This window comes from Oncorhynchus mykiss, chromosome 8 (assembly GCF_057628025.1).
Source record: "Oncorhynchus mykiss isolate SJ-2025 chromosome 8, ASM5762802v1, whole genome shotgun sequence".
In the NCBI taxonomy this organism is placed as follows: domain Eukaryota; kingdom Metazoa; phylum Chordata; class Actinopteri; order Salmoniformes; family Salmonidae; genus Oncorhynchus; species Oncorhynchus mykiss.
Genome location: NC_143029.1, coordinates 6036997 through 6055000, shown reverse-complemented (window position 1 = coordinate 6055000; position 18004 = coordinate 6036997). Strand labels below are relative to the sequence as shown.

Below are 18004 nucleotides of genomic sequence, written 5' to 3'. Positions count from 1 at the left end.
AGAAGGAGAGAGCGAGAGAAAAAGAGAGAGGTGGTGAGTGTGTGTGATGGTTCGGTGGTCCTTGTAGATGGACAGACCAAACTGTCACCAACGGGGTTGTTCTCCTCAACCTGTGTGTGTGTGTGTGTTTACCTTGGTAGGGTAGATAGCAGAGGAAGGGAAGGTTGTTCTCCTCAACCTGTGTGTGTGTGTGTGTGTGTGTGTTTACCTTGGTAGGGTAGATAGCAGAGGAAGGGAAGGTTGTTCTCCTCAACCTGTGTGTGTGTGTGTGTGTGTGTGTGTGTGTGTGTGTTTACCTTGGTAGGGTAGATAGCAGAGGAAGGGAAGGTTGTTCTCCTCAACCTGTGTGTGTTTACCTTGGTAGGGTAGATAGCAGAGGAAGGGATGGTTGTTCTCCTCAACCTGTGTGTGTGTGTGTGTTTACCTTGGTAGGTTAGATAGCAGAGGAAGGGAAGGTCGTTCTCCTCAACCTGTGTGTGTGTGTGTGTGTGTTTACCTTGTGTAGGGTAGATAGCAGAGGAAGGGAAGGTTGTTCTCCTCAACCTGTATGTGTGTGTGTGTGTGTGTGTGTGTGTGTGTGTGTGTGTTTACCTTGGTAGGGTAGATAGCAGAGGAAGGGAAGGCGTCCAGACTGGTCATGTCTGTATATTTGCGCTCCATAGTCTTCTTGGTGGCTGGACAGTAGTGGACGCTACGCACTACTTTTGGACGGACCAGAGAACCTACAGAGATGAACAGAAATATATATTATAAACTGGGTGGTTCCAGCCCCAAATGCCGATTGGCTGACAGCCGTGGTATATCAGACCGTATACCACAGGTATGGCAAAACATGTTTTGTTTTTTTAACTGCTTATATTACGTTGGTAACCAGTTTATAATAGCAATAAGGCACCTGTGGGGGGGTTGTGGCACTCCATGTTGCATCGTGACTAAGAACAGAACAGCCCTTAGCCTTTGTATGTTGACTATGTACACCCCCCCCCCCCCCCCCCCCCGGCCTGCAATTTGCTGCAATTCTACACATTCTGCCTTGTTGTTATGCTACCCGAGAGACTCAGAAAATCAGCGGGGTTGCCATGACAACCGGGGAACGTTAGATTCCCTCCGTCTAGTTTTCATTTTGGCCGATTGTTGGTTCTCAAAAATGATGTTATCTGTGGGGTTTGTTTTCGTGGTTTTTTTATTGCAGTAGTGGCCACAATTTATCAGCGGCACATAGATGCTGGAGATAGACGCTGGAGATTCCAGACACTCGGGGGAGCCTCCTAACTTGGATGTAAACTAGGGATGTGAACGTTTACAACTAAATTGGGACCCTTACTGTTTAATTAAGAAAAAAATCCCTAACTAAATGCAAACTTCGCGAGGTGGAATTGAGGTTCAGTATTGGTAGTAGAGGTGAAACACTTATCTGAAAGGGAGACACTGTGAGAACCAAACTGTTGCTGTATATTCTAGTGAAATGTTATGATTTTTTTTTCATTAACGTTTTAAATGGAAAAAACATTTTTTTCTCTCTCCGTTTGTCAATTCCCTAATGTTTATACTTTTTAGCGAATGAGAGACATCCACAACCTAGTTTCCCCCCCGCAAACACTCACACTTGGTGACGATGCCCTCCACACAGACCATGCTGCCCAGCAGACGAGAGGTGAGGGTTCGGGGGGAGACGTGCTTGTTTCCAAAACTTCCCTCCAGACCAACGAAGAACTCCTCGTACTGCTTGGCGTACGTAGCATCTACAGACGCCACAAGGTCCTTCAGAGCCCGCTGGAACGCCAGCAGCTCTTCAAATGCATTAGTCATCAACCTGGGAAGAGAGCACAGCCTCGGGTTTATTTAAATCCATAGTGTGATGTAATCGGGCTGTTATATAAGTAGCAGCCCATCATCAGCCTGAGAGAGAGAGAGAGACGCAGAGAGAGAGAGAGACGCAGAGAGAGAGAGAGAGAGACGCAGAGAGAGAGAGAGAGAGACGCAGAGAGAGAGAGACGCAGAGAGAGAGACGCAGAGAGAGAGAGACGCAGAGAGAGAGACGCAGAGAGAGAGAGAGACGCAGAGAGAGACGCAGAGAAAGAGAGCGAGAAGCAGAGAGCGAGAAGCAGAGAGCGAGACGCAGAGAGCGAGACGCAGAGAGCGAGACGCAGAGAGCGAGACGCAGAGAGCGAGACGCAGAGAGCGAGAGAGAGACGCAGAGAGAGCGTCAGGACATTATGTTGGGCATATCATATAGTTGTGTAATATAATCAACTAACACATAATAGATATCCCATACCCTGATGTCAATGCACAATTATTTATATTTATTTTAAGTTTGATTTAAACCAGGCAAGTCGGTTAAGAACAAATTCTTATTTTACAATGACAGCCCCGGTCAAACCCTCCCCAAACCCGGACGACGCTGGGCCAATTGCGCGCCGCCCTATGGGACTCCCGATCACGGCCGGTTGTGATACTGTTTGTTTGTAGGCTTATGGAGCCAAAGTGTATCTATGAGCGTATGCGATCCATTTATTGTTTTCTGTATGTTATTTTAATACATATGAGAATGAACCAATGATATCAGGCCACGGAGCTCCTCGAGCGTGCGGCTCTCCTTTATACTGTTTTTAAAAACAGCCCGGGATCGAACCAGGGTCTGTAGTGACGCCTCTAGCACTGACACACAGTGCCTTAGACACATAGTGCCACTCGGGAGCCCCATGGATAACGCGATTGCATTGTACACAGGTGTGTATAACTATGAGATACTAAGGTGTGTAAATACAGTGTAGTTACTGTTGTCGAAATGTATTAAAAAGTGTCACTCCACAATGACAATAGATGACAGTAGAAAGAAATGCAAGACCACATTGTGGATCACTCAACTACAGACGAACACGATACGCATTCATGGCATACCACGTTAATGTGTGTGTGTGTACCTGGTAGCCCGCACGTCGTTGCGTCGTCTCAGGTCGTTGATGTTCACGATGAGGCGGTTCTTGTTCTCGCTGACCATGTCCCGTACCTTGCTCTGGTAGACCCCCTGGTCTTGCTGCATCGGAACCCACGCACGCACACACACACACACACACACACACACACAGAGGGTCGGAACCGCACACAGAGGATATGAACCACACACACACACACACACACACACACACACAGAGAGGAGGACGCCATTAGATACCATCCAGGCCGAGTGATTGGCTGGCTACTCAACTCCCTGCACTTTCACCCATACTGGCTCTCAGTATCATCTAACTATCTGGTGCTTACTTAGCTAACATCTTATAGCTACTTGGTTAACTAGACACAGTGTTTAGTAACATTTAACAAACAACGCATTTGGTTGTTTAAAAAAAAATGCAAGTAAAATGGGATTAACGTTAGACAGCAACTCTTCGGACAGTGTTCCTGCAAAACTTAGATTTTAATAGATCCCGCCAGCTTGTAGTGATTAAAAACCACACATGACGGGGGAAAAAATAATGAGTTTTGGAATAAACGTCGAAAATAAGGTCTTGAGGTTAACACAGATTCAGGCGATCATATAGGTTTTGTTTTATGAGATAATACCAGTCAGTTAACATGACCTTCATGAATTACGAACACTTAACTGTTAGGTGTGTTACACCTTTTTAATTATTACATAAACGCTTCAAAAAAAAAACATTTTCAAGCGATGTTAGTTGATTTAGATTATCTCATAGAACAAAAAACGTATATGCTCTCCTAAACCGGTGTTTCCCACATAATTTATTTTCGGCGTTTATCGAAAAAAAAAAAAACTCTACAAAACTCCATTAATTTCCCGATCGGCTTTTCTCAACGAACAGTGAAGGAGTTAATACCAACAAAAAGACGCCATTACTGTTGCTCTCTATTGTCACTCATCGCCGCATGGTTTCCATTTGTCCATAGGCATACAAAATAAGCATTATATTTTTCAAGCAATTATGCTACTTACATCGTCATCTAAGAAGTCCAGATATTCTCTCTGTGCTTCTCTCATCTCCCGATCGTCCACAGAATCAGCCGCCATTTCGTAATTCTATATTTTCCAAATATAACAAACTTTTACAGACTCGGACGTGACCGTTCCTACATAGGTCTTTACAGAAATGCAAGATTTTCGCGCCACTAAGTACGCGGTGAACTCAGTTCTGAATCTTGATTGGTCCATGTGACCATCTCTACTTTGCATATTTGGCGCGAAATCTGTATCAGTCCAATCAGATACCGTCTTTCCTGAATTTGGACCCGCCCCGTCAGCAACTCGCGGGAAATGTTCAGACATGAGGCATGCAAAAGGTAGCCTAAATTGCCAGGCTCGTATGTCATACCATGCTCGCCTTTCTCTCTTTCTCTCTCTGTTTATTTATTTTTATTTACTTCACTTTTTTTAACTAGGCAAATCAGTTAAGAACACATTCTTATTTACAATGACGGCCTGTGACGTGTTGCATTATTTACAAGTTATGTATTTATTATAAATTAATTCATAGATATCGTCTGTTTTTAAACGTATAGTGAGGGCCTGCAATCTTCACATGTACAAATGCCAAAATTACCTTTAGATAAAACATTTTTTATTATTAGAATATTATTAGAAATCATTAATCAACATTTCATGTGAAGCTACCTATTTATATTTGTTTTTTTATGTTTTTCTTAACCTTTAAGTCAGTTAAGAACACATTCCTATGATTGAATTAATATAAGCCATGAAATATAAGCCCTGTTTCTCCTCATGGAGAAATAAAGGTTGTTTAGTTATTCAGGGGCGTCATACACACCAACAATCTGAAGGGACACAAAGTATGTGAAGATGGCTGAGGGTTGGTCTAGAGGGGGGCTAGACTAGGAGAGTTAAGCATTTTTCAAACACCTGAAACAGCTTGTTCCTGCAATCTAGAGCCCATAATCATTAGGCTTAGTTCTATGTATATTTCTCTTCATACCTCAGCATGCCTCTTTTAAGCTTTCTTTATCCTCCTGACTAAATATGCTTCTCTGCATCTCTGCTAAAAATCTGGGTAAAAGATTGAAAGGAATTTGAGTCCTATTCATTACATTTAGTTATTGCTTGCTTTTCTAAAGTCTTGTCAACCCTTTCCAGCAGATATGCCTGCTAAGATAGTTAGACAGTCTAGCTACTCTAATTTGATTGATAGCCTGCAATGGCTTCTGGGTAGTAGTGACTAGTACTATTACAGAGAAACAGGACAAATTTGAGGGGGGGGGGGCACGTGCCCGTTTGCCCCCTATGGGCATGATGCATCTTATTGTGACTATAATATGTGACTAAAAACAGCCTAGGTTCTATTTTATGGCGAAGTGTACCCCCCCCCCATGTACTAAGCCATTAGATGTGTGTCGTCATAGCGCCTCATACAGCGCCACTGCCCGCTAAAATGTAGGTCATTGCTTGAATTTAGTCCGTTCTCTATTTGGCATACATTTATTTAGGCATGTCGCCCAAATCACTCCTTTGCAGTGGACTGCTGTGCCCAGGCTTTCTAAGACCTACAGTATGTTCATTCAGTGACAACACATGTAAATACCATTTGTTGTCTGCTTACAATGTTCTGTGTTTTGGATTGCTTTGATTAAAAATATATATATATATTCAGCACCTTTTGGTGTGAAAAAAAGAGATGTACAAATTAAATTAATGATTATTATTATTATTGTTTAGTATTGTTGTTATTATTTTTGTTACTAGTATTCTGATTGTTATTATTGTTATTATTGCTATTATTATTGTTATTATTATTATTGTTATTGCTATTATTATTATTGTAATTATTATTATTATTATTATTATTATTATTATTATTGCTGTTGTTGTTATTATTATTGTTATTATTATTATTGTTATTGCTATTATTATTATTGTAAATATTATTATTATTATTATTATTGTTATTATTATTGCTGTTATTATTCTTGTTATTGTTATTATTATTATTATTATTATTACTATTATTTTATTTTGATCACTTGTAGGTTGCTAGATTTCACCTGCCTCTTGCTTCTGCTACCACCAGCATCATGAAGTCGATGTAGAGGGAGAACAACGATGTGGAGGGAGAACAACGATGTGGAGGGAGAACAACGATGTGGAGGAAGAACAACGATGTGGAGGGAGAACAACGATGTAGAGGGAGAACAACGATGTAGAGGGAGAACAACGATGTAGAGGGAGAACAACGATGTAGAGGGAGAACAACGATGTAGAGGGAGAACAACGATGTGGAGGGAGAACAACGATGTGGAGGGAGAACAACGATGTAGAGGGAGAACAACGATGTGGAGGGAGAACAACGATGTGGAGGGAGAACAACGATGTGGAGTGAGAATAACGACGTGGAGGGAGAATAACGACGTGGAGGGAGAACAACGACGTGGAGGGAGAACAACGACGTGGAGGGAGAACAACGATGTGGAGGGAGAACAACGATGTGGAGGGAGAACAACGATGTGGAGGGAGAACAACGATGTGGAGGGAGAACAACGATGTAGAGGGAGAACAACGATGTGGAGGAAGAACAACGATGTGGAGGGAGAATAACAGAACAACGATGTGGAGGGAGAATAACGATGTGGAGGGAGAACAACGATGTGGAGGGAGAATAACGATGTGGAGGGAGAACAACGATGTGGAGGGAGAATAACGATGTGGAGGAAGAACAACGATGTGGAGGGAGAACAACGAATAACAATGTGGAGGGAGAACAACGATGTGGAGGGAGAGCAACGATGTGGAACAACGATGTGGAGGGAGAACAACGATGTGGAGGGAGAACAACGATGTGGAGGGAGAACAACGATGTGGAGGGAGAACAACGATGTAGAGGGAGAACAACGATGTGGAGGGAGAATAACGATGTGGAGGGAGAATAACGATGTGGAGGGAGAACAACGATGTGGAGGGAGAACAACGAATAACGATGTGGAGGGAGAACAACGATGTGGAGGGAGAACAACGATGTGGAGGGAGAACAACGATGTAGAGGGAGAACAACGATGTGGAGGAAGAACAACGATGTGGAGGGAGAATAACAGAACAACGATGTGGAGGGAGAATAACGATGTGGAGGGAGAACAACGATGTGGAGGGAGAACAACGATGTGGAAGGAGAATAACGATGTGGAGGAAGAACAACGATGTGGAGGGAGAATAACAGAACAACGATGTGGAGGGAGAATAACGATGTGGAGGGAGAATAACGATGTGGAGGGAGAATAACGATGTGGAGGGAGAACAACGATGTGGAGGGAGAATAACGGTGTAGAGGGAGAACAACGATGTGGAGGAAGAACAACGATGTGGAGGGAGAATAACAGAACAACGATGTGGAGGGAGAATAACGATGTGGAGGGAGAACAACGATGTGGAGGGAGAACAACGATGTGGAGGGAGAATAACGATGTGGAGGAAGAACAACGATGTGGAGGGAGAATAACAGAACAACGATGTGGAGGGAGAATAACGATGTGGAGGGAGAATAACGATGTGGAGGGAGAATAACGATGTGGAGGGAGAACAACGATGTGGAGGGAGAATAACGGTGTAGAGGGAGAACAACGATGTGGAGGGAGAATAACGATGTGGAGGGAGAACAACGATGTGGAGGGAGAACAACGATGTGGAGGAAGAACAACGATGTAGAGGGAGAATAACGATGTGGAGGGAGCTGTACCCACAGAAACAGGAGTGTTGTATGGTATTTGATAACTGTGACTGTTCACAGAAACAGGAGTGTTGTGTGTTGTTGAATCACACTGGAGCAGAGAGACAGGTGTTGTGTGGTATTCGATACCTGTGACTGTTCTGTGACTGTTCAGGAGCAGACAGACAGGTGTTGTGTGGTATTTGATACCTGTGACTGTCCTGTGACTGTTCAGTAGCAGTCAGACAGGTGTTGTGTGGTATTTGATACCTGTGACTGTTCAGGAGCAAACAGACAGGTGAAATGTCTATATTTTCAGACATTCATTTGAAGATGGAAAGGAGGATAATAGCTTATCTAGCGTGTTTAAAAATATATATGTATATATTTTTTACCTCTCTTATTCCTTCTTATGTGGAGAACCTGTGCAGTCCCTTTCTCTCTAACCCAGGGCTTGGTTTGACAGAGGTTTGACAGAGGTTTGTCTAAAGCTTATAATAGGGCACTTACTTTCACAATGCATACAAGGCCCTACCTCGCCCTCCTTTCGGCAAATCTGACCACGACTCCATTTTGCTCCTCCCTTCATGTATAGGCAGAAACTCAAACAGAAAGTACCAATGCTAAGGACTATTTTTAATTTGTTTTATTTCACCTTTATTTAACCAGGTAGGCTAGTTGAGAACAAGTTCTAATTTACAACTGCGACCTGGCCAAGATAAAGCATAGCAGTGTGAACAGACAACAACACAGAGTTACACATGGAGTATTCAACGCTGGTCTGACCAATCGGGAATCGACACTTCATGATTGTTTTGATCACGAGGACTGGGATATGTTCCGGGTAGAATAATATTGACCTATACGCTGATTCGGTGAGTGAGTTTATAAGGAAGTGCATAGGAGATATTGTACCGACTGTGACTATTAAAACCTACCCTAACCAGAAACCGTAGATAGACGGTGGCATTCATGCAAAACTGAAAGATGGAAACCATGGAAACCATGGAAACCATGGAAAGGTGACTGGGAATATGGCCGAATACAAACAGTGTAAATATTCCTGCCGCAAGGCAATCAAACAAGCAAAATGTCAGTATAGAGACAAAGTGGAGTCGCAATTCAACGGCTCAGACATGAGACGTATGTAGCAGGGTCTACAGACAATCATAGACTACAAAAGGAAAACCAGCCACATCGCCGAGACCGATGTTTTGCTTCCAGACAAACTAAACATCTTCTTCGCCCGCTTTGAGGATAACACAGTGACACCGATGCGGCACGCTACCAAGGACTGTAGGCTCTCCTTCTCCGTGGCCGATGTGAGTAAGACATTTATACCTGTTAACCCTCGCAAGGCTGCCGGCCCAGACGGCATCTCTAGCCACGCCCTCAGAGCAGGTCCAGACCAGCTGGCTGGTGTGTTTACGGACATATTCAATCTCTTCCTATCCCAGTCTGCTGTCCCCACATGCTTCAAGATGGCCACAATTGTTCCTGTACCTAAGACAGCTAAGGTAACTGAACTAAATGATTATCGCCCGTAGCACTCACTTCCGTCATCATGAAGTGCTATGAGAGACTAGTCAAGGACCATATCACCTCCACCCTACCTGACACCCTAGACCCACTTCAATTTACTTACCGCCCAAATAGGTCCACAGACGACGCAATCGAAATCACACTGCACACTGCCCTAACCCATCTGGACAAGAGGAATACCTATGTGAGAATGCTGTTCATCAACTACAGCTCAGCATTTAACACCATAGAACCCTCCGAGCTCATCATTAAGCTTGAGACCCTGGGTCTCAACCCCGCCCTGTGCAACAGGGTCCTGGACTTCCTGACGGGTCGCCCCCAGTTGGTGAAGGTAGGAAACAACATCCCCACTTCCCTGATCCTCAACACTGGGGCCCCACAAAGGTGCATGCTCAGCCCCCTCCTGTAATCCCTGTTCACCCACAACTGCGTGGCCATGCACGCCTCCAACTCAATCATCAAGTTTGCAGATGACACAACACTGGTAGGCTTGTTAACCAACAATGATGAGACAGCCTACAGGGAGGAGGTGAGGGTCCTGGCGGAGTCAGGTGCCAGGAAAATAACCTCTCACTCAACGTCAACAAAACAAAGGAGATGATCGTGGACTTCAGGTAACAGTAGAGGAAGCACCCACCCCCCCCCCTCCACACGTGTAAAGGTGTAAAGTTTTAAGTTCCTCGGCGTACACATCACGGACAAACTGACATGGTCCCACCCACACAGACAGTGTGGTGAAGAAGGCGCAACAGCGCCTCTTCAACCTCAGGAAGATGAAGAAATGTGGCTTGTCTCCTAAAACCCTCACAAACTTTTACAGATGTACAATTGAGAGCATCCTGTCGGGCTGTATCACCGCCTGGTACGGCAACTGCTCCGCCCACAACCGTAAGGCTCTCCAGAGGGTAGTGAGGTCTGCACAACACATCATCGGGGGCAAACTACCTGCCCTCCAGGACACCTACACCACCCGATGTCACAGGAAGGCCATAAAGATCATCAAGGACAACAACCACCCGAGCCACTGTCTGTTCACCCCGCTATCATCCAGAAGGCGAGGTCAGTACAGGTGCATCAAAGCTGGGACCGAGAGACTGAAAAACAGCTTCTATCTCAAGGCCATCAGACTGTTAAACAGTCATCACTAACTCAGAGAGGCTGCTGCCAACATACAGACTTGAAATCATTGGCCACTTTAATAAATGGATCACTTGTCACTTTAATAATGTTTACATATCTTACATTACTCATATCATATGAATATAATGTATTATATACTATCTATTGCATCTTGCCTATGCAGCTCGGTCATCGTTCATCCATGTATTTATATGTACATATTCTCATTCTATCCCTTTACTTATATTTGTGTGTATTAGGTAGTTGTTGGGGAATTGTTTGATTACTTGTTAGATATTGCTGCACTGTTGGAGCTAGGAACACTAGCATTTTGCTACACCCGCAGTAACATCTGCTAACCATGTGTATGTGACCAATAAAATGTGATTTGATTACTGGGAACTAGGTCGACAAACATTCCATGCCATCAGTGAAGAATGCTCTCGCCTCATCTCTCTGTGTTTCTAGTTTGGATTTCTAGAATGTTGTTGCTTCATCTCTCTGTGTTTCTAGTTTGGATTTCTAGAATGTTGTTGCTTCATCTCTCTGTGTTTCTAGTTTAGATTTCTAGAATGTTGTTGCTTCATCTCTCTGTGTTTCTAGTTTAGATTTCTAGAATGTTGTTGCTTCATCTCTCTGTGTTTCTAGTTTAGATTTCTAGAATGTTGTTGCTTCATCTCTCTGTGTTTCTAGTTTAGATTTCTAGAATGTTGTTGCTTCATCTCTCTGTGTTTCTAGTTTAGATTTCTAGAATGTTGTTGCTTCATCTCTCTGTGTTTCTGGTTTAGATTTCTAGAATGCTCTCGCCTCATCTCTCTGTGTTTCTAGTTTAGATTTCTAGAATGTTGTTGCTTCATCTCTCTGTGTTTCTAGTTTAGATTTCTAGAATGTTGTTGCTTCATCTCTCTGTGTTTCTAGTTTAGATTTCTAGAATGTTGCTTCATCTCTCTGTGTTTCTGGTTTAGATTTCTAGAATGTTGTTGCTTCATCTCTCTGTGTTTCTAGTTTAGATTTCTAGAATGTTGTTGCTTCATCTCTCTGTGTTTCTAGTTTAGATTTCTAGAATGTTGTTGCTTCATCTCTCTGTGTTTCTAGTTTAGATTTCTAGAATGTTGTTGCTTCATCTCTCTGTGTTTCTAGTTTAGATTTCTAGAATGTTGTTGCTTCATCTCTCTGTGTTTCTAGTTTAGATTTCTAGAATGTTGTTGCTTCATCTCTCTGTGTTTCTAGTTTAGATTTCTAGAATGTTGTTGCTTCATCTCTCTGTGTTTCTAGTTTAGATTTCTAGAATGTTGTTGCTTCATCTCTGTGTTTCTAGTTTAGATTTCTAGAATGTTGTTGCTTCATCTCTGTATTTCTAGTTTAGATTTCTAGAATGTTGCTTCATCTCTCTGTGTTTCTAGTTTAGATTTCTAGAATGTTGTTGCTTCATCTCTCTGTGTTTCTAGTTTAGATTTCTAGAATGTTGTTGCTTCATCTCTGTATTTCTAGTTTAGATTTCTAGAATGTTGCTTCATCTCTCTGTGTTTCTAGTTTAGATTTCTAGAATGTTGTTGCTTCATCTCTGTGTTAGTTTCTTAATTTGTAGAAATAGCCCCAGAAATGGTCCCAGATACAGTATGTTTGTGCTGTTAGACAGATCTGAGACCAGGCTATTGCAGAACGCATGACAAGGAGTGGAATGATAACTCAAACAGACTGGCCACCCAGGAAAATTGTAAAACCCTTTCACCCATAAATACCATAGGTTGTGAAATTCAATATAAGGGAAATGTCACCACTAGTATCCTCCACAATCATGCTTGAGGTGAAAAAGATGAGGCACTGTCTAGAGTTGTAGAAGTGTCCCTCTCCAGGTGTGGCTCTGTATCAGTCACCGTCTTGGTTTGTATTATCTGGGTGTTTATGTTTAGTCTTTGGTCTACACGGGTGCTTATAAGTATCACTGCTGATGTCATAGATGGTGTCAGGCAAGGCAGGGACACTGGCCTACAGGGCCAGAAAGCTGGCTAAAGGTCAGAGTTAACAGGTACTGTATGACTGCATGCTAGCTAGCCTACCTGCTCTCCAGTGTAAGGTGATACAAGCAAACAGACAGGCGGGTGAAAACCTGTTCCCAGTAGGCCAGCTATGTGAGAAATGTGTGTCTGTCAGCCTTTCTTCAGTTGCTGATTTGGCCTAGAGTTGCAACGTTTTTTAAAATGTTGTTTATTTTTTTATTTAACCTTTTATTTAAATAGGCAAGTCAGTTAAGATCAAATTCTTATTTACAATCACGGCCTACAAAAAGTCTAAAGGCCTCCTGCGGGGACGGGGGCTGGGAATAAACATTTAAAATATAAAATAAACACATCACAACAAGTCTCAGCACCCTAACCCTGGGAGGTCTCAGCACCCTAACCCTGGGAGGTCTCAGCACCCTAACCCTGGGAGGTCTCAGCACCCTAACCCTGGGTGGTCTCAGCACCCTAACCCTGGGAGGTCCCAGCACCCTAACCCTGGGAGGTCCCAGCACCCTAACCCTGGGAGGTCTCAGCACCCTAACCCTGGAAGGTCTCAGCACCCTAACCCTGGGAGGTCTCAGCACCCTAACCCTGGGAGGTCTCAGCAACCTAACCCTGGGAGGTCTCAGCACCCTAACCCTGGGAGGTCTCAGCACCCTAACCCTGGGAGGTCTCTGCACCCTAACCCTGGGAGGTCTCAACACCCTAACCCTGGGAGGTCTCAGCACCCTAACCCTGGGAGGTCTCAGCACCCTAACCCTGGGAGGTCTCAGCAACCTAACCCTGGGAGGTCTCAGCACCCTAACCCTGGGAGGTCTCAGCACCCTAACCCTGGGAGGTCTCAGCACCCTAACCCTGGGAGGTCTCAGCAACCTAACCCTGGGAGGTCTCAGCACCCTAACCCTGGGAGGTCTCAGCACCCTAACCCTGGGAGGTCTCAGCACCCTAACCCTGGGAGGTCTCAGCAACCTAACCCTGGGAGGTCCCAGCACCCTAACCCTGAGGCGTCCCAGCAACCTAACCCTGGGAGGTCTCAGCAACCTAACCCTGGGAGGTCCCAGCACCCTAACCCTGGGAGGTCTCAGCAACCTAACCCTGGGAGGTCCCAGCACCCTAACCCTGAGGCGTCCCAGCAACCTAACCCTGGGAGGTCTCAGCAACCTAACCCTGGGAGGTCCCAGCACCCTAACCCTGGGAGGTCTCAGCACCCTAACACTGGGAGGTCCCAGCACCCTAACCCTGGGAGCTCTCAGCACCCTAACCCTGGGAGGTCCCAGCACCCTAACCCTGGGAGCTCTCAGCACCCTAACCCTGGGAGGTCCCAGCACCCTAACCCTGGGAGGTCTCAGCACCCTAACCCTGGGAGCTCTCAGCACCCTAACCCTGGGAGGTCCCAGCACCCTAACCCTGGGAGGTCTCAGCACCCTAACCCTGGGAGGTCTCAGCACCCTAACCCTGGGAGGTCCCAGCACCCTAACCCTGGGAGGTCCCAGCACCCTAACCCTGGGAGGTCTCAGCACCCTAACCCTGGGGCGTCCCAGCACCCTAACACTGGGAGGTCCCAGCACCCTAACCCTGGGAGCTCTCAGCACCCTAACCCTGGGAGGTCCCAGCACCCTAACCCTGGGAGCTCTCAGCACCCTAACCCTGGGAGGTCCCAGCACCCTAACCCTGGGAGGTCCCAGCACCCTAACCCTGGGAGGTCCCAGCACCCTAACCCTGGGAGGTCCCAGCACCCTAACCCTGGGAGGTCTCAGCATCCTAACACTGGGAGGTCCCAGCACCCTAACCCTGGGAGGTCCCAGCACCCTAACCCTGGGAGGTCTCAGCACCCTAACCCTGGGAGGTCCCAGCAGCCTAACCCTGGGAGGTCCCAGCAGCCTAACCCTGGGAGGTCTCAGCACCCTAACCCTGGGAGCTCTCAGCACCCTAAACCTGGGAGGTCTCAGCACCCTAACCCTGGGAGGTCCCATTACCCTAACCCTGGGAGGTCTCAGCAACCTAACCCTGGGAGGTCCCAGCACCCTAACACTGGGAGGTCTCAGCAACCTAACCCTGGGAGGTCCCAGCACCCTAACACTGGGAGGTCTCAGCAACCTAACACTGGGAGGTCTCAGCACCCTAACCCTGGGAGGTCTCAGCACCCTAACCCTGGGGCGTCCCAGCACCCTAACCCTGGGAGGTCTCAGCACCCTAACCCTGGGAGGTCTCAGCACCCTAACCCTGGGAGGTCTCAGCACCCTAACCCTGGGAGGTCTCAGCACCCTAACCCTGGGGCGTCTCAGCACCCTAACCCTGGGAGGTCTCAGCACCCTAACCCTGGGGCGTCTCAGCACCCTAACCCTGGGAGGTCTCAGCACCCTAACCCTGGGGCGTCCCAGCACCCTAACCCTGGGAGGTCTCAGCACCCTAACCCTGGGAGGTCTCAGCACCCTAACCCTGGGAGGTCTCAGCACCCTAACCCTGGGAGGTCTCAGCACCCTAACCCTGGGGCGTCTCAGCACCCTAACCCTGGGAGGTCTCAGCACCCTAACCCTGGGGCGTCTCAGCACCCTAACCCTGGGAGGTCTCAGCACCCTAACCCTGGGGAGTCTCAGCACAGTAACCCTGAGTGTCAAGCAGCTCAGCAGGCTGCTTACGTCTAATTACCTTGGTAACCAGTTTATAACAGCAATAAGGCACCTCGGGGGTTTGGGGTCTATGGCCAATATGACTGTATCCAGGCACTCCGCATTGCATCGTGTCTAAGAACAGTCCTTAGCCGTGGTATATTGACCATAAACAACACCCCCTCTGATGACATACTGCATTATTACTGATTATAGTCTCTCTAAACCTTTACTGAGTGGTCCACAATGTTGCCTTTTAAATACATCATATGTATTGCCAATAATATAATATTGTGATCCGGGATTAAATTTACCATAGGTACAGATCTAGGATCAGCTTCCCTTCATCCGTAAACCATTGGTGGGGAGAATGCTAAATGAATCCAGAATCAGCATCTATGGGGCAACCCTATTCCTAATGTTGTGGAGTGACAACCCTATTCCTAATATTGTGGAGTGACAACCCTATTCCTAATATCGTGGAGTGACAACCCTATTCTAACTCCTCCTCTACCTCTAGGGTTCTGGTTCCTCCCTGGCTCTGCCCTACTTGGCTGGCTGTCCTGCGCCACCAGCTGCTGCTTTGCCAAGTCACCCTACCGCCGGCTGTACCTGCAACTGAGGAAGATAAGCCAGATGATTCCCACCAGCCTGGCCTACCTACCGAACATCAGCCCCGTAGCGCACCGTCTGGCCACCGTACCCTGGAACAGAACCCTGCACTACCCCTCTACGCACTAATTATCCTGGCTGAGACTACTCTATGGGTCGGTTTCCTGGGCATAGATTAAGTTCCTAGTTCTGGACTACAAAGCATGGTGAAATAGCTTTGTAGACCTGGGCTAGGCTTAATTTGTGTCCAGGAAACCGGCCCATATAGTTGCCTCAGCCATAGCAATACAAACATAAAGAATAACTGAAACCGGCCCATATAGTTGCCATAGCAATACAAACATAAAGAATAATTGAGGATTAAAAAACACAATTAACACAGTCAACTGACTCCCTTTTTAGATGTCCTTCTTCCTACTTGCAGCCCTCTTCTTCTCCTGCCGTGTTCCTGAATGCTTCTTCTTCTCCTGCCGTGTTCCTGAAAGGTTCTTCTTCTCCTGCCGTGTTCCTGAAAGGTTCTTCTTCTCCTGCCGTGTTCCTGAAAGGTTCTTCTTCTCCTGCCGTGTTCCTGAAAGGTTCTTCTTCTCCTGCCGTGTTCTTGAAAGGTTCTTCAGGACCTGACTGGTAGTTAGTGTGAGGCCACGCCAGGTCTGGTAGTTAGTGTGAGGCCACGCCAGGTCTGGTAGTTAGTGTGAGGCCATGCCAGGACCTGACTGGTAGTTAGTGTGAGGCCACGCCAGGTCCTGACTGGTAGTTAGTGTGAGGCCTTGCCAGGACCTGACTGGTAGTTTGTGGGAGGCCATGCCAGGACCTGACTGGTAGTTAGTATGAGGCCACGGCAGGACCTGACTGGTAGTTAGTGTGAGGCCACGCCAGGACCTGACTGGTAGTTAGTGGGAGGCCACGCCAGGACCTGACTGGTAGTTAGTGTGAGGCCATGCCAGGACCTGACTGGTAGTTAGTGTGAGGCCATGCCAGGACCTGACTGGTAGTTAGTGTGAGGCCACGCCAGGACCTGACTGGTAGTTGGTGTGAGTTCCAGAACTGTTTACAGTGGAGTGAGTAGGTTGGGGATGAGGAAGGTCAGAATCGGGGTCAGAGGAGTGAGTAGGTTGGGGATGAGGAAGGTCAGAATCGGGGTCAGAGGAGTGAGTAGGTTGGGGATGAGGAAGGTCAGAATCGGGGTCAGAGGAGTGAGTAGGTTGGGGATGAGGAAGGTCAGAATCGGGGTCAGAGGAGTGAGTTTTGTAACAGATAAACTTGGGTCATATTGGACATAGTCATTGCCATTTTTACAAATGTACACAAAGCCGTGCGATGGATGATTGGATCCCGACACATTGATATTATCTTCATATGAAAAAGCCAATATCTATCAACTTCAATAAATATGACAGAACCAATTTGGGATGATTTTGTCTTGATAATGGGAATTTTCATAAAATCAACATGGATCTTGAATTCTATAACAAGCTTGTTCCTGGTGTGGTTTGTTTTCAATGGTCTGATTTAACTGGCATTGCAGTCTATGAAAATTAGCTCTGGTACTGTCAGTGTTCTGTCTGGCTGTACACACTCTCACAGTCTGGCCGTACACATTGCCATGACTCTCCTGTGTGCATCCGAAGATCAGGTTTACAATGGATCTGCCTTCCACCAGACCCCTCTCACCAGCAGAGGGGAGGAAGGATTGACATGGGGGTTTGATGACACCTCACGCCAATCCTAAATTGTATGCAGCAGATTACTCTTTTTTGGTCTTCAGTAGTGGTGATTGGAATATCTTTGTTACAGAGACATTTTGCCGCCCAAAAAACTCTAATGTCCAAAAGTGAACATCCAGATGTGGGGATGAGAGATGGGATATGGGAAATTAATGTCTATTTTGTGATGTCATGAAAAAATGTTATAACATTTTTATAACAAAAATATTGTCACTTGGAAGAGTTTTCACATTGTGTATGTCAGGTTTTCATCCTTTACATGGTGTGGGAAATATCAAGGATGAAGAGAATATTTTTGTAAAGACATAATGTGATTTTAGTTTTCTAACGAGATCATAGTTTTGATGATACTTTGCCCCAGTAACTAGCCACGCCCCAAGGAAGTTCAGAGAGCGTGTAAGCATGATGGAAACGACCCCCTTTATTACACGAGTGAGTTGAGAATTAACATACAAGACCAGAAGGACTCAAGCTGCAGCTTAGATCTCCAGTGGTTACGACCCTGAAAATCAACATGAGGTGAAGACGACAAAGTAGCCTCTCTAACAATCAATGTTACGGCTGCGTAGCCGTTCTAAGCACTGTATCTAAGTAAGTTAATTTAATTAGGACCATCCTGTTACTCTCTTCAAACCATCATCGACTAAACGGCTCTCATCACCCCACTGGGGATCATCGACAAGGGTGATTAGCTGTCTTCAGAGGACCACTCTTCCAGAACGAGTGAA

General features: G+C 46.0%; 1 protein-coding gene across 3 annotated transcripts in view; it reads right to left on the bottom strand.

The window, feature by feature from the left end:
* Nucleotides 1-4176, bottom strand: part of mcm3 (minichromosome maintenance complex component 3) — a 23596-nt gene extending 19420 nt beyond the window's left edge. For 2 of the 3 annotated variants that reach the window (XM_090242458.1, XM_090242459.1), the window contains exons 1-4: nt 3959-4156; nt 2928-3040; nt 1605-1813; nt 592-722 (exon numbers count right to left, since the gene is read on the bottom strand). In XM_090242458.1, coding sequence (XP_090098584.1) covers nt 592-722; nt 1605-1813; nt 2928-3040; nt 3959-4033 — 528 coding nt within the window. In that variant the 5' untranslated portion in view covers nt 4034-4156. Of the gene's footprint in view, nt 1-591; nt 723-1604; nt 1814-2927; nt 3041-3958 lie in introns of all 3 variants that reach the window. The other variant, XM_036984621.2, reaches the window with a different exon arrangement.
* Nucleotides 4177-18004: the final 13828 nt, after the last annotated feature.